The sequence below is a fragment of the Somniosus microcephalus genome, chromosome 8 (assembly GCF_052327205.1).
Source record: "Somniosus microcephalus isolate GS21.2 chromosome 8, FLI_Smic_1.0, whole genome shotgun sequence".
Classification (NCBI taxonomy): Eukaryota; Metazoa; Chordata; class Chondrichthyes; order Squaliformes; family Somniosidae; genus Somniosus; species Somniosus microcephalus.
In genome coordinates, this window is record NC_140994.1 from 23,235,887 (window position 1) to 23,252,164 (window position 16,278).

Consider the following 16,278-nt stretch of genomic DNA (forward strand, 5'->3'; position numbering starts at 1 on the left):
CAGATTTCATTAAAAATTTTTAGCTGACTATCCTGTCGGTATCATTAAAATTTGAAGTGGCTTTTGGGCTCTGATGAACAGAGCTCTGCATTTGTATGTGAGCATGCATGTGCAGAACCCCACACGCCTGACTAAACAGCAGGGCAGAGCTGGCAGTATAACTTAGCATAACCTAAGCAGGAACTTACTGTGAACCAGTACCTGCAGCAGAGGAGCACCTACTCATATACGGAGGGATAGAAAGTTTTACTCCTTTATCATTGGACTTAATGAAGGACGTGAGATTAAGGTGCGTATATAGAAAGCAAATAATCAATACATGGCATCGACAGTCAGTAACCAAACTCTGCCGCCTGTGTGCTAACTCGCACCAAGTCCCGCTCACCCATCTCCCCTGTGCTCGCTAACCTACATTTGGCTCCCAGTTAAGCAACGCCTCGATTTTAAAATTCTCATCCTTGTTTTCAAATCCCTCGCCCCTCCTTATCTCTGTAATCTCCTCCAGCCCTATAATCCCCCTAGACCTCTGCGCTCTGCCTATTCTGGCCTCTTGAGCATCCCTGATTTTAAATGTTCCACCGTTGGTGGCCGTGCCTTCAGCTGCCTAGGTACTAAGCTCTGGAATTCCCTCCCTAAATCTCTCCGCCTCTCCACTTCTCTTTCCTCCTCTAAGATGCTCCTTAAAACCTAGCTCTTCGACCAAGCTTTTGGTCATCTGCCCTAACACCTCATTATATGACTCGGTGTCAAATTTTGTTTTTTTTGCTAACGCTCCTGTGAAGGGCCTTTGGAACATTTTATTACATTAAAGGCGCTATATAAATACAAGTTGTTATTGTCATTCATGTGTTTGCTGTCACATTATTAACTGCTCTCCCTTATTTAGTTACGAGCCTGTGACTTTGGAGTGAAGTCTAGCAAAGGCTGGCTTATTTTTAATCAACGATTTTCCTCCTAGTTTATTATAATGATTTATGACGCTGAGATTCCTGCGCCATAAACTGTGCGGAAAATTCAGGGGACGCTGTGTCTGTAATGGTCAGGAGAGCATGGCCGGTACTGGCAACACTGGAATCTGATCCAGCTGCTGTGTGAGGTATCAGAATAGCAGCTGCTCACAGGCTGATCCTGCACCTACTGGGTGACTAATAGCATTCCAGACGCATCAACCGAAGTCTGTATGTATATGTCCTCGGTCTGGTCTCCGTCAAGTGCATTTACTGAGAGGCAGCTTGGCCTATCAGCAGGACCTAAGCGGCCCATTGGCTTCAAACACTTTCAGCTTGCTTCCAGCACGTCCCCTGTGAGTGCACCGGTTTCCCACCCAATTCTTTGAAGACGCTCTTCAAGTGAGCGAATAAAGTTGACGGAGAGCTTGACAGGGAAGGTCGGAGGATTCGGGAGCTGGACTTGGTTGCATCGCCTTTGAGCACACCGATAGCGTACAGCCCATTCCTTAAAGCGACAGGCGCAGGAGTTTCGGCGGGTCAGCGCTGTTGGTGGGACTGGACTCTTGTCACGCCAAAGCGAGGGGGATAAATAGCTGCTGCCGCTGGCATGAAGAAGCAGACCAGTGACTGTGCCACGAACAAACCAGCCGATAAACTAGCCGGTAACATGGCTACACCCACGTCAGTCTCTGGCCCAGCGGTATCAGGAGGGGGGCCACCGATTCCACAGATTGTACTGAGGTAATCAGAACAAAACAATTCAAAGCAATGTCTTTTCACAATGCGGCGAGGTACAAAAATCCGTCATTTTTTTTTCCGGTGTGTACTTGTGTCTGTCGAATGTTGTCTGTTTGATGGCACCTGGTGCCACGAATAATATGCGGGAGGTCGGGGGGGGGAGGTTGGGGGGGGTGGTGGGGGGGGAGTGGTGCGGTTCCTCCACAAACAGAATAGAAATGATCTGTAAATGCTTTTGTCAGTGAGGTTAGAAAACACACTGAGGTGAGGGCAGCGTCGCATGTGGCCCATCTGGCAGCCCCGCTGATAGTAAAGAAACGGCTGTCAATTTTTACGAGTAGAGCCAATTTCTGCAGCTGCAATTTTAAGCGATATAAATTTATTTACAAGCCGGATGAAATCTTCTGTCAGAGGCATTTTTTACGATGTTCGGCACAGAACAGCAAGAAAGGGGAGAGACAGCGCATTTCACCAGTTCATTGTCGCACAGTGGTTCCAAGTAGTTCTTTTATCATTAAGAATAAAGATGCAGTGAGCATCAAAACACTGCAACTCATTAACACCGATATTATAATGTCCCACTTTCTTTGCAATGGATCTTTCTGATTAAGAAACTAAACATTTTCTAAATGCTCTTGTGAAGCAAAGCTTACCTACATGCAAATATAATATAAAAGTAGAAAGCAAATCCTTAAGATTTAAATAATCTTGTCTGTCCTCAGTTGGTATCATCACTTGTGTTAATGCAATTATAAATTGCAATACTTTAAAAAAAAGTTTGTCCTGTTACATATATAATCAAATTCCACTGCTACATACAGTTTTTGTGCATTCTCGTTTAAGTGACAATTATAACATTTAGAAGACAGAAGTTCTCTCAAAAGTAACTCATATTTCGGGGAAAAGCAAAAGATAATTCGTAGATGGTTATATGTTACAGAGCCATATTGAGACACTTTTCTGGGAACTGGGTGAAAGGTTCATTCAGCAATAATGCACAATATCACGCAACCTCTTTGAATGATAAAAAAACCTTTGCAGCTTCCCAAATACACACACACACACACACACACACACACACACATGCGATCTATCCATTGCTATCGGCAAAGAGGACTCTTTGTAACTGAAAGCACAAAAGGGTCATTTTTTCAAAAATGGGACTACGAGTAATAGGCAGAAAAAAAGACACTTAACGACATAACAACTGAGATCACACTTTTAAAATGAATTCACTGTCTGTGAAGCACTGTGGGATGTCCCGCTGATGTGAAAGGCGCTATATAAAGGCAAGGTCTTTCATCGCTCTGTTCTTGGCAGAGATTTAACGAACCCCTGAAAAGTAAAACAATAATCTTATGAATTGTGTATTATTGGTATCCAAGTGCTGCCGCTGACTCAAAGGCTAAAGGTCGTGCTGCATGTTTACTGGTAGTGGATTGAGAAAATGAGAAACGAGGCTACAGGGATAGAGCGGTGGAATGGGACTGACTGGATTGCTCTACAGAGAGCCGGCACGGACTCGATGGGCCAAATGGCCTCTTTCTGTGCCGTTATGACTCTATGGGGGAAAAATTCAGTTGTTTGCCCCTCCCGTTAGCGCCTTAAGAGGGCGCTAATGGGGCGCAAAACAACTAACGCCCGGGGGCGGCGATGTTTGCGCCGCTCGCGAAATTAACTAGACATTTTGCGGCAGCGCTAAACACTACCGCTACGATCTCCTGCGCCGGCAGATCGTGACATCAGTCGAGTGCGCAACGCCCCGTTAGTGCCCTGGACCGGATATTGAGTGGCGCCCCCTGCCTTACCGCCTGCCGCTAGCAACGACAGGTTGAGGGGAGTGTTTTGCAGTCAGAAAGGGACTGGGGGAGCGCTATTTAAAGGTGACCGCTTCCTGCCTTTTTTTGTTGGTGACATTTTTGCACCACGCATTCTGAGAGAGAGAGACTTCTGGAGAGATTCAACGCTGTGTGAAGGGGTTTTGAGTACTGAGCAGCACTTTGCAGGTTCATTTTGATTTGCCCTTCCTTGCTTCGCCAGCGCTCTGAGGTAGCGCCTCGCTCCTCGGCCTTTGCGCCTTAAGACAGGTGTGAAGCGCCTAATTTAGCGCTCCAATCACCTCCAGGGGCGATAAAAGTCAAGTTTGCCGTCGGAGGCGATAATTAGCGCCAGGCGCTAAACTTTGCGCACGGCCGATAATGGCGCCCCAAACGGGGCGATACTGAATTTTTCCCCCATAGACTCCATGAGGTGTAAATTATAAGGTCTTCGAGATAGCATGAGGGAGCAACACGTTGGAGCTCCAATGCACTTGTACTGTGGACAGCAGGACGAAGGGTCGTTCCCGTGGTTACCTGGACTTTTAGTTCCTGACCTCTAACACAACAAGGAGGCACAGAGCACAGTCCAGGCGTTTCCACACTGTGAGGAGAGGGAAGTTACAGAACCGGTTACCTAGACTGTCACCTCCTTGCAGCCAGCTACATGGAGGTGCTGGTCAACATGGATCAAGAAAGAGGCATACAGGTTCAGTTTTTTCCCACGAACAATTGTCGACTGGAACCAGTTAGATAATGAAACAGTAACAGCAAGCTCACTAGACACATTTAAACATAAATTGAAAGAATTTGAATTAGTAATTTCACTGCTGCGCTCGCCCGGTGACCTCACCCCTTACAAAGTTGGCGGAGTATAGCTAGACTGCATATGCCGACCCAACCAAGACAAGAGAAGACAAGGTATTGACAGAGGCTTGTGAACAGGCTCCGGCCCCATCCCCCGAAGAAAGGGAAGGCATGTGGTCTGGAGAGATTCCGGGAAGGGATGTAAGGGTAAAATAATTTTAAGGAAAAAGCAAGGACCTAGATAGATGGTCCGTGTGAACGTTTTATTTAAACTCCTATTGATGACAGAAGTGTCTTTGATCCCTAAACTTTAAAACATGCCTCATTATCAAGGCCGTTAGTTTGTGTTTTTTTTAAACAGAAAAATGGACAGGAATCGCGGAATGTGGTAGTCAAAACACCAGCACAAATTCCAGAATAATGGAACTTGACTTATTCAGTCATCTTAAACCAGTAGTCTTGCCTATGAGCTGCGACAAGGTTTAATGCAAAATAAACCACAGTTTTAGGTCGGCACTGTATAATAATAAGCAAAAAAAATCACCTACATTCTTAAAACAATTCTATGTAATTTGCCTTGCTAAATATCATCATTAAATTGTTAACTTTAATTTAATCATAATCAATCATAATCAACTTTATTGTCATTGTTAGTGCACAAGTGCAGTACAACGAAATGTAGGCTTGCGGCTCCCGAGAGTCTACATTTAGATTAAGACATTTAAGTGTGATTGTTTGCCAAGCACACAATGATTAAGATGGAATTTAAACAGTTGAGATGTATTTTTAAAAGCAACTTTAATATTTCAAATCAAGCTGATGTAGATGAGCAGAAACATAAATATTTTGGGTGAAGAATCGCATTTGAGGCAAGCCTTTGGAATTTTGATTTTCTGAGTTTGAATTGAAAGCAACACTTCTGTTGTAGCTGTGCTGGCTTATCGTGTTGTAATCAAAAGTTTGGTCTTTCGGATGCAGAGGGCTTATTTCACACGGTGTGCAGAGAATTGTTTTGAGGTCTTGATGTGTTTATGGTCTGTTGTGCCTTAAAGTATATTTCGATGTATTTATACAAGGCACAAATCATTTGTGTCGCTAATGATCACCCAGCGCTATGTAGTCCTGACAGTTCTTGCTGCCGGTTTGTGGCTAGATTGGAAGCTGGTTTGCAAAAGAAGCAAACACTTGTAATTATATATTGCGTAGTTAGTTTTGGGAGTTTTAGCTAGTTTCAAAGCTCCGTTGCAGCGAGTTTGGAAGCTGGGTGGTGCTGGTATTATAAAATGCAGACTTTTCAAATTCCTTCAAAAGAAACATTAAGAGGGTGCTTCGAAAGTCTCGTAAATGCCTAATTCTTCATTTTGTGCTTTTTCTCATCTCTTGTTCACTGTCCCCATCTCCTGTAAAGTACTGACAGACACTCCTCTATGTGAGGGGGTTGTGTACAAATGCAGGTTGTTATTGTAAGCTTGAAACTCATGCGAAAATGAGACAGGGACTAATATAGGCCTCTATCAGATGTGTCCATATTAAGCCCTGAAACACATCTTAAGCCTACAGGCAGCTCGTTTCACATTTTAGTTCCCCTGAAAAGAGCAAGCGTTTACCAATTTCTTTGCGATTGCCAGTAGCTGATAATAGGATTTGTCGTCCGGCTGACATGAAAAGTGCAGCAAGGTGGAACAACACTAGGAAAAGATTCCTACTTTCAGCAGTAAAAACAAAAAAAAAACCACACAAATAAAATCCAGGGTTCCCCCTCTGCATGCGCTCACACTTCTGTACATTAGAGTCTCTAATATAGACACGTGTATGATCAGGAAAGAATGGAGAAAGTATTTACAAACAGGCAGGTTCATCACAAGTATTTTCAATGCTGATAGAGGTCAGCTCTGGCGTGTGTCTGTCACTACATGGCTCTATTTGAGCGTTCCATTGCAGCGACAACAGCCCTGAGTCACAATGGAACAGCAGCCCTGGCTGTTTCGCCTGTGTTTGCTGAATAAACTGATTCGGAAAGTGGAACACAAGGTAAATAACCTCACTTTAGATTGAAATCCTGATAACAGAAAGAATCATTGGAGTGAATTATTGGGATGATGTGGGGCGCCCTCGCCCACTTCGATGTGTTACAAACACCGGGTTTAAAAAAGAGGTAACTTACGGGCAGAGCCGCATTTGCTTAATTTAACTGGGGAAATCATTTTAAAGAGCCAGAACAATCACATTGTGAAAAAAGGCTGAACGTTATCCACCGTACTTGTGTCTTTAAATGGAACAAACTTCATTTCAATTCAGACGGATGGTCTTGTTACACTTGTAAAGTCTGTACCAGCTTGAAATGTATATATATTATTAATCCGAGTATGAAAAGCTGCTGAAACTATATATTTGAAACTGCGTTTCAGAGTAATTTGTCACTTTGAGATGGTATAGGTGCGGTATAAATGCAATTATTTCTTTAAAAAAATGTCTGATTTGTTGTTGAATTCTGTGACTAAAACAGATTATCTGGTCATTATCATATTGCTGTTTGTGGGAGCTTGCTGTGCGCAAATCCACTACCGTAAACATTCACTCCCTCCACCACCAGTGTACTGTGGCTGCAGTGTGCACCATCTGCAAGATGCACTGCAGCAACTCGCCAAGGCTTCTTCGGCAGCACCTCCCGAACCTGTGACCTCTTCCACCTAGAAGGACAAGGGCAGCAGGCGCATGGGAACACATGAAAAGTACAGCAAGATGGAACAACGCTAGGAAAAGATTCCTACTTTCAGCAGTAAAAACAACAAAAAAACACGCAAATAAAATCCAGGGTTCCCCCTCTGCATGTGCTCACACTTCTGTACATTAGAGTCTCTAATATAGACATGTGTATGATCAGGAAAGAACTGCCTTTTGTTTCATTTCCTGCTTTTTCTCTCAGTTCTGTAGAAGGGTTTCGACCCAAAACGTTGACTCTATTTCTCTCTCCACGGATGTTGCCTGACCTGCTGAGTTTTTCCAGCATTTTCTGTTATTACTTTTCCACAATCTCCTGCCGTCGGTGTACTGCGCAAAAACAAGCAAAAAATGCCCGCCTGATATTGGTCTACATATGTGTCACCCGAAGAAATAACTGGCCACGCCTGAAAGCTTTAATATATTGCAAGCTGATTAAAACAAACTATTGCAAAATGCAGCGGTGCAGCTGATTGTAGCGCCTGTTCCAGCGGACAGTGACGCCAGCAACCGGCAATGAAAGACTTTCAGCGGGTCTGCTCATCGCTGCCCTGTGGATTTGGTCTGGCTGAAACATCCCCCCCGTGCAATCGACAGCGTCCCCCCACGAATAGTTCATTTTACCGCACCCTGGAAACTCACCAGCGCAATGACAATGCTCCTTTAAGCAGCCAATATTGCCCACCGGTCTTTATTTAAGGCTGCGGGAGTAGGCATTTGACTTTGTTTCTATTTCAAGTGGTTACTGTTTTGATATTTACAGGCAGAACGAAACAGGAAGGAGTGAGCAAGCTCTTTCCTTTGACACTCGGTTAGTTCTATACCAGGAATTCAGTCACATTCATATTATTTCTGACTGTTTCTAACCATCCTTTAGTCCGCACACTTCAAATAATGTTGTTTATGACAATATGCCGTTCAAGACACTGCGGATTATAAAATGGATAAAACAATTCTATAAAATTCTACAGTATCTCTGTGATGTATATTCCCGTCTCTCTCTCTCTGAATGATATTTATAAGAATTTCACATTTTGTAGATGTCGATTGGAATGTCTTGCTGTTTAACGCCACAGACAAACGCACTTTAAGTGTGAAAAACTTGGGAGTCAACGGAAAGTTTTAAAATAAGACACAGAAAGAACCGTCTTTATGTCTCCCTGTAAACCCAGGACTGGTTTTATAACAACGCAATTGGATTAGGGCTGACTTCTCCCCATTTAAAGTCAACGCAGCCGGGTTATTAATAAGACCACTCACACTATTACCCATACTTGTCCTGTTACTTGTTTATCAATAATAATACATGTATAATTACTAACGCTAGTACTATTTACTAATACTTGTTCTATGGTGTATTATTATTAAAGTCGGGGCATCAAAACTGCAGGTTTATCAAGAAATTTGTGCAATTAACATATTGGCAAATTGTATGCCAGGCGAATATTCTAACAGTTTTTATATATGGGTTTTGATTTGGACTGAAAGAGTGAACGATTATAATACGCATCTCCAACCCAGTTCAAATTGTTTATCATGATGTCCACGTTATTCAACCTATCAGAGAGAGTGCAAAAAATAGGATGGGGGAAAAAACAGGGAATACGAGTTTTTAAAATGTTTTAATTTAGTTCTTCTGATTAGTTTCATTTACTTACTAAACTGTTTCCTATCTTGCAAGCTTACGGGTTCCATAGAAACTGAATTTATTCTCAATATAATGCCAGGCAGCCTATACTGTGTGCATGATCTGTCTTGCAATGTTTACAACTTTTGACAAATGTGTAATAGATATTAATTTTCTATTGCACACATGGGAACTGCAGAGTAAATTACGATGTAAAAGATACTGGTTCTTACCAAGATTGATATGGTATTCCAACTCCAAAAAAAGGGAGAGCTTAAACTGAGAACTTCTGCAGGTTTTGGGTCTAGAAAATCCCAATAAATTTAGAACCAGATAAGAAGGGAGATAGATCATGTCCAGGGAACTATAGACCAGTCAGCTTAATGTAGGTAGGAAAAATAATGGAATCCCTACTAAAGGAGAAAATAGAAAAACAACTAGAAACCAAAAATATAATAATGAAGTCAGCATGGATTTCAAAAGGGAAAGTCTTGCTTGACCAACCTCATTGAATTCTTTGAAGAGGTAACAGAGATAGTAGGCAAGAGTAATGTAGTAGATGTAATATATCTAGATTTCCAAAAGGCCTCCGATAAGGACCACATAATAGATTAATGAACAAGGTCAGAGCATGCAGAGTTAGGGAACAAGTAGCAGAATGGTTAGCTGGCTGGCTGTGAGACAGAAAGCAGAGAACAGGGTTAAAGGGTGGCAGAAGGTACGAAGTGGGGTTCCACATGGATCAATGCTGAGACCACTGTTGTTCATATTTTATATTAACGGTTTAGACTTTGGAATCAAAAACACAATTTCTAAATTTGCAGATGACACCAAGTTGGGGGGGGGGTAGTCAACCCTGAAGAGAACTGCAACAAATTACAAGAAGACATTAATAAACTTGCAGAATAGGCATATAATTGACAAATGTATTTCAACATAGATAAGTGTGAGGTATCACATTTTGATAAGAAAAATAAGGAGGGCCCATATTACTTGTAAAATAAGAATCTAAATGGAGTAGAGGAGCGAAGGGATTTGGGAGTACAAATATACAAATCACTGAAAGTAGCGATGCAGGTTAATAAGGCCATAAAAAAGCAAACCAAGCACTAGAGTTTAATTGAAAAGTAGAGAAGTTAGGCTAAATTCGTATCGAACCTTGGTTAGACCACACTTGGAGTACTGAGTACAGTTCTGGTCACCTTATTATAAAAAGGATATAGAGGCACTGGAGAGGGTGCAGAGAAGGTTTACTAGGATGTTACCAGAAATGTGAGGTTATACCTATCAGGAAAGGATGTACAGGCTGGATCTCTTTACTCTTGAAAAGAGAAGGCTGAGGGGAGTCCTAATAGAGGTCTTTAAAATTATGAAAGGTTTTGATATAGTAGATAAAGAGAGAATGTTTCCACTTATGGGGAAGAGCAAAACTAGAGGCCATCAATATAAGATAGTCACCAAGAAATCCAATAGGGAACTCAGGAGAAACTTCTTTACCCAGAGAGTGGTGGGAATGTGGAACTCGTTACCACAGGGAGTGGTTGAGGCGAATCGTATAGATGCATTTAAGGGGAAGCTAGATAAGCATATGAGGGAGAAAGGAATAGAGTGTTACGCTGATAGATTTAGATGAGGAAAGACGGGAGGAGGCTCGAGTGGAGCATAAATGGACTGGTTGGGCCGAATGGCCTGTTTCTGTGCCATATATCCTATGTAATTTTGACAATGGAGTGGAAAAACAAACTGCAAATTCTCTTTATAAAATCAGAAATCTTCTGTTAGTCTTTGCAAAAAGAAATGTATGTTCAAAAATTGTTCTAGAAAAATAATAATAATGCTGACTATTACAGAAATCAGTGAGTGTCGATTCTAGCTCTTTATTTATGGCATACTCCAGGCAAAATGCTGTGGAGAAACAGACACTTGTAAATCTTTCAGCTTATTTAACATAGTAGAAATGTACATGCACGTACAAGTGTGTGCACATTAAATATAAGTGTGTGTGTGGGCCGTTCTTAAATGTGCATGAACACGTGTATGCAAACTGGTGTTACAAGCCAAATGTATGTTAAATGTCTTAATCAAAATGTACACTCTCGGGAGCCGCAAGCTTACATTTCGTTGTACTGCACTTGTGCACTAACAATGACAATAAAGTTGATTATTATTATTATTAGTACTTTATGAGTATGTGTGCATGCGTGTATGCCTCCATGCTTGCATAGAGTCATAGAGTTATACAGCACAGAAAGAGGCCCTTCGGCCCATCGCACCCGCGCCGGCCATCAAGCCCTGTCTAATCTAATCCCAATTTCCAGCATTTGGTCCATAGCCTTGTATGCTATGGCATTTCAAGTGCACATCCAAATGCTTCTTGAATGTTGTGAGGGTTCCTGCCTCTACCACCCTTTCAGGCAGTGAGTTCCAGATTCCAACCACCCTCTGGGTGAAAAAGTTTTTCCTCAAATCCCCTCTAAACCTCCTGCCCCTTACCTTGAATCTATTCCCCCTTGTTATTGACCCCTCTACTAAGGGGAAACGTTCCTTTCTATCTACCCTATCTATGCCCCTCATAATTTTGTACACCTCAATCAGGTCCGCCCTCAGCCTTCTCTGCTCCAAGGAAAACAACCCCAGCCTGTCCAGTCTTTCTTCATAGCTGAAGCGCTCCAGCCCAGGTAACATCCTGGTAAATCTCCTCTGCACCCTCTCCAAAGCAATCACATCCTTCCTATAGTGTGGTGACCAGAACTGCACACAGTACTCCAGCTGTGGCCTTACCAGCGTTTTGTACAGTTCCATCATAACTTCCCTGCTCTTATATTCTATGCCTCGGCTAATGAAGGCAAGTATCCCATATGCCTTTTTAACCACCTTATCCACCTGTTCTGCTGCCTTCAGGGATCTATGTACATGCACACCAAGGTCCCTCTGATCCTCTGTCTTTCCTAGGGTCTTACCATTCATTGTGTATTCCCTTGCCTTGTTAGTCCATCCAAAATGCATCACCTCACACTTTTCAGGGTTAAATTCCATTTGCCACTGTTCCGCCCATCTGACCAACCCATCTATATTGTCCTGTAGCCTGAGGCTTCCCTCCTCGCTATTTACCACCCCACCAATTTTTGTGTCATCTGCGAACTTACTGATCATACCTTTTACATTCACATCCAAATCATTAATGTAGACCACAAACAGCAAGGGATCCAGCACCGATCCCTGCAGTACCCCACTGGACACAGGCTTCCAGTCACAAAAACAACCTTCCACCATCACCCTCTGCCTTCTGCCACTAAGCCAGTTTTGGATCCAATGTGCCAAGGCACCCTGGATCCCATGGGCTCTTACCTTCCTGACCAGTCTCCCATGCGGGACTTTATCAAAAGCCTTACTGAAATCCATGTAAACCACATCCACTGCACTACCCTCATCCACACACCTAGTCGCCCCCTTGAAAAATTCAATCAAATTGGTCAGACATGATCTTCCCTTGACAAAGCCATGCTGGGTATCCCTGATTAATCCTTGCCTCTCCAAGTGGAGACTAATTCTGTCCCTCAGAATTTTTTCCAATAATTTCCCTACCACTGATGTTAGGCTCACTGGCCTGTAATTCCCTGGATGTTTGAGCAAGCAACACATTTACATTGCTGCATGTTAAATTTACTTTTAAGCCTCTTTCTGTGTCTTTTTCAGAAAGGAAACATTGAGAAAAAAGTGAGCAGAATGGCAACCTGTGTGGGTGTTTGTATGATTGAGTGGGTGTTTGTGATTGTGTGTGTGTGAAGGTGTTTGTGTGTGTGTTTGTGTGTGTATGTGTAGGTGTTTGTGTGTGTGTTTGTGTGTGTGTGATTGTGTGTGTGTGTGTGTGTGTGAAGGTGTTTGTGTGAGTGTTTGTGTGTGTGTGATTGTGTGTGTGTGTGTGTGTGTGTGAAGGTGTTTGTGTGTGTGTGTGAAGGTGTTTGTGTGAGTGTTTGTGTGTGTGTGATTGTGTGTGTGTGTGTGTGTGAAGGTGTTTGTGTGTGTGTTTGTGTGTGTGTGTGAAGGTGTTTGTGTGTGTGTGAAGGTGTTTGTGTGTATGTAGGTGTTTATGTGTGTGATTGTATGTATGTGATTTTGTGTGTGTGTGTGTGTGTGTGATTGTGTGTGTGTTAAATTTACTTTTAAGCCTCTTTCTGTGTCTTTTTCAGAAAGGAAACATTGAGAAAAAAGTGAGCAGAATGGCAACCTGTGTGGGTGTTTGTATGATTGAGTGGGTGTTTGTGATTGTGTGTGTGTGAAGGTGTTTGTGTGTGTGTTTGTGTGTGTATGTGTAGGTTTGTGTGTGTGTGACTGTGTGTGTAGGTGTTTGTGTGTGTGTGATTGTGTGTGTGTGTGTGTGTGAAGGTGTTTGTGTGTATGTGATTTTGTGTGTGTGTGTGTGATTGTGTGTGTTTGAGTCTGTGTACGTGTAGGTTTGTGTGTGTGTGACTGTGTGTGTAGGTGTTTGTGTGAGTGTTTGTGTGTGTGTGATTGTGTGTGTGTGTGTGTGTGTGATTGAGTGTGTGTGAGTGTGTGTGTGTGTGTGTGTGTGTGTGTAGGTGTTTGTGTGTGTGTGATTGTGTGTGTGTGTGATTGTGTGTGTGTGTGAGTGTGTGTTTGTGTGAGTGTGTGTGTGTGTGTGTTTGTGTGTGTGTGATTCTGTGTGTGTGGGTGTGTGTGTGTTGGTTTTTGTGTGTGTGTGGTTGTGTGTGTGAGTGTGTGTGTAGGTGTTTGTGTGTGTGTGATTGTGTGTGTGTGTGATTGTGTGTGTGTGTGTGTGTGTGTGTGTGTGTGTGTGTGTGTGTAGGTGTTTGTGTGTGTGTGATTGTGTGTGTGTGTGATTGTGTGTGTGTGTGAGTGTGTGTGTGTGTGTGTGTGTGTTTGTGTGTGTGTGATTCTGTGTGTGTGGGTGTGTGTGTGTTGGTTTTTGTGTGTGTGTGGTTGTGTGTGTGAGTGTGTGTGTAGGTGTTTGTGTGTGTGTGATTGTGTGTGTGAGTGTGTGTGTGTGAGTGTGTGTGTGTGATTGTGTGTGTGTATTTGTGTGTGTGTGATTGTGTGAGTGTGTGATTGTGGGTGTGTGTGTGTTGGTTTTTGTGTGTGTGATTGTGTGTGTGTGGGTGTGTGTGTGAGTGTGTGTGTAGGTGTTTGTGTGTGTGTGATTGTGTGTGTGTGAGTGTGTGTGTTTGTGTGTGTGTGATTGTGTGTGTGTGTGAGTGTGTGTGTGATTGTGTGTGTGTGTGTGTGTGTGATTGTGTGTGTGTGTGAGTGTGTGTGTGATTGTGTGTGTGTGTGATTGTGTGTGTGTGTTGGTTTTTGTGTGTGTGTGTAGGTGTTTGTGTGTGTGTGTGTGAGTGAAGGTGTTTGTGTGTGTGATTGTGTGTGTGTAGGTGTTTGTGTGTGTGAGTGTGTGTGTAGTTGTTTGTGTGTGTGTGATTGTGTGTGTGTAGGTGTTTGTGTGTGCATGTGTGTGTGTGTAGGTGTTTGTGTGTGTGTAAGTGTGTGTAGGTTTGTGTTTGTGTGTGTAGGTGTGTGTGTGTGTGAGTGTGTGTGTAGGTTTGTGTGTGTGTGTGATTGTGTGTATGTGTAGGTGTTTGTGTGTGAGTGTGTGTGTAGGTTTGTGTGTGTATGATTGTGTGTGTGTAGGTGTTTGGGCATGTGCGCTTGTGACTGTGTGCGCTCAGGCACACCTCTTTATACATACAATAAATTCTAATACAATAAACACATGCAATAAATTCTGTTTTCACGGCATTGAAAACAAGTTAGAAACCTATAAATAACCAAATACTCGTCAGAAGCAAACTGTTGAGAAAAAAACTGAAACTCCAACGACTTTCTTAGTGGAAATCAGTAACTCTCAGCATTAACTTTGAGCATGGTACATTGTGTCCTTAATTGTTTGGGCTTTTAACTCTGTGAGTGCCATGCACACTGACAATCAGAATTTGCCTTGCAGTTTTCTACAGCTTACCATTTTATCACTTTTGGAAATGGCACAAAATGTTGTTCTACACTCAGTGAATTCTTGAGTTGGAAATCAAATCAGATTTGCACCAGACATTTGTCAGTGAGTTATTCAGAAGGCACACGGGCGCTTTAGTGAAGTCTTTATACAAGCTTATAAAATACACTTTTCTGGTGATGTGAGCCTTGCTGCCTTAATCTGTGAGACCCGTGGTTTGTTATTATAATTTGTTGAAATAACTGCAGAGTTTGCGGATTGAATCACTGTTGACCTGAGGCTTCACATTCAATATGCGTCCTCGGTGACAGATTTATTTTGGCCCCAAAAGGTTTGTCAGTCGGCAGCTCACGGTGTTTGAGGATTGCTTCTCTCTCCGTCCTTCCCGTCCGCTCTCCACCCGTAAAGCCACAATGCACAAACGTTTCAAAAATAGAAAATTTGCCCATTCTACGCTTTTCATGCCAGTGTGTTGTCGAGGATCCTGTGCAATGTGCTCCGTATTAATTTCAGAAATAAACCATTTCTAAAATTTGCTGGCATGTACAGTATTACAGGACACAGTGGCGCTCGAAACTAATTCACTTGTGAATTTTCAAAAATCATGTCAGCCTAGAAGTGTCCATTATTCTGCTTGTAAAACAAACACACTTATGTTTTGTCTGTCCAAAGTATGAGGTTAACAAAAAACTGTAAAAGCAATAATACATATTTTTAAAATTCTTGCAAAAGTTAAGTCAATACATGAACAAGCTAATTGTAACGAGGCGCCTTCCACTCCGTGTGTTATTTGAAAATCTCCAGATTCCCAAATAAAACCATTCCAGCTTTTACATTGATGGTGAGGAACCTCACTTTCAAGGCCTGATTTTTACACTCAATTAAACTGAGACCACAAGGTTTCCCGCTAGTCACTTGGAGAAACTCGCAGGAGACATTTTAAACATGTAAGTTCCTCCGAGAATAAAAAAAAGGCCCTTTAAAAACAAACCACTTGCTGCAGGAGAACAGAAACATTATGCAGGTTTTTCAGAAATGATTTTTTTGCAAATTTTTCCACCATAGAATGGAATTTTAATTCAGATAATAAGCGGAACAGAGATTCTCAAGGAAAATATTTTTCCGAGATTCTTAATTACATTTTAAGAATGTAAAACGAAAGACTATTTAACTCGAACATTTCGACAGATCGTTGCTGGGAATCCAATCAAATATACTCAGTGAGTTACGGGGGTGGGTGGTGAAATAAACTGCAGAAACGACCTATTATTGATAGTCTTTTCTCTGAACTCATTGACACCAAAAATCTGCAGTTAGTCGGTCAAAAAAAGTGTTGATTTATTGTGACGTATAATGACTTGCAAGTATTTATAATTAATGTAGAACCAAATTGGAACCAAGTCCAGTCTTATTTTGGCAAAGCGCTGTGATAGTGGAGGAAGGGAACTTTGTGTTGGGAATTCTGAGTGTCTTCTGGTCGAGTCCAATCTGCTATGATGTGTGTGATTCTGTGCACGCGTGCTCAGATGGCCACGCGTGCATTTCTTTGTGTGATTCTGTGCACCGTGCGAGTGCGTGTTGTGGCCGCTCTGGTGTACCTGTGGCCGCTCTGATGTACCTGTGGCCGCTCTGATG

General features: G+C 42.4%; 1 protein-coding gene across 3 annotated transcripts in view; it reads left to right on the top strand.

Moving 5' to 3' along the window:
* Positions 1-1,093: 1,093 nt before the first annotated feature.
* rbm20 (RNA binding motif protein 20) overlaps positions 1,094-16,278 on the top strand; it is a 288,851-nt gene continuing 273,666 nt past the window's right edge. The window contains exon 1 of one of the 3 annotated variants that reach the window (XM_085994352.1): positions 1,094-1,691. In XM_085994352.1, coding sequence (XP_085850478.1) covers positions 1,558-1,691 — 134 coding nt within the window. In that variant the 5' untranslated portion in view covers positions 1,094-1,557. Of the gene's footprint in view, positions 1,742-16,278 lie in introns of all 3 variants that reach the window. The other 2 variants (XM_085994351.1, XM_085994353.1) reach the window with 2 other exon arrangements.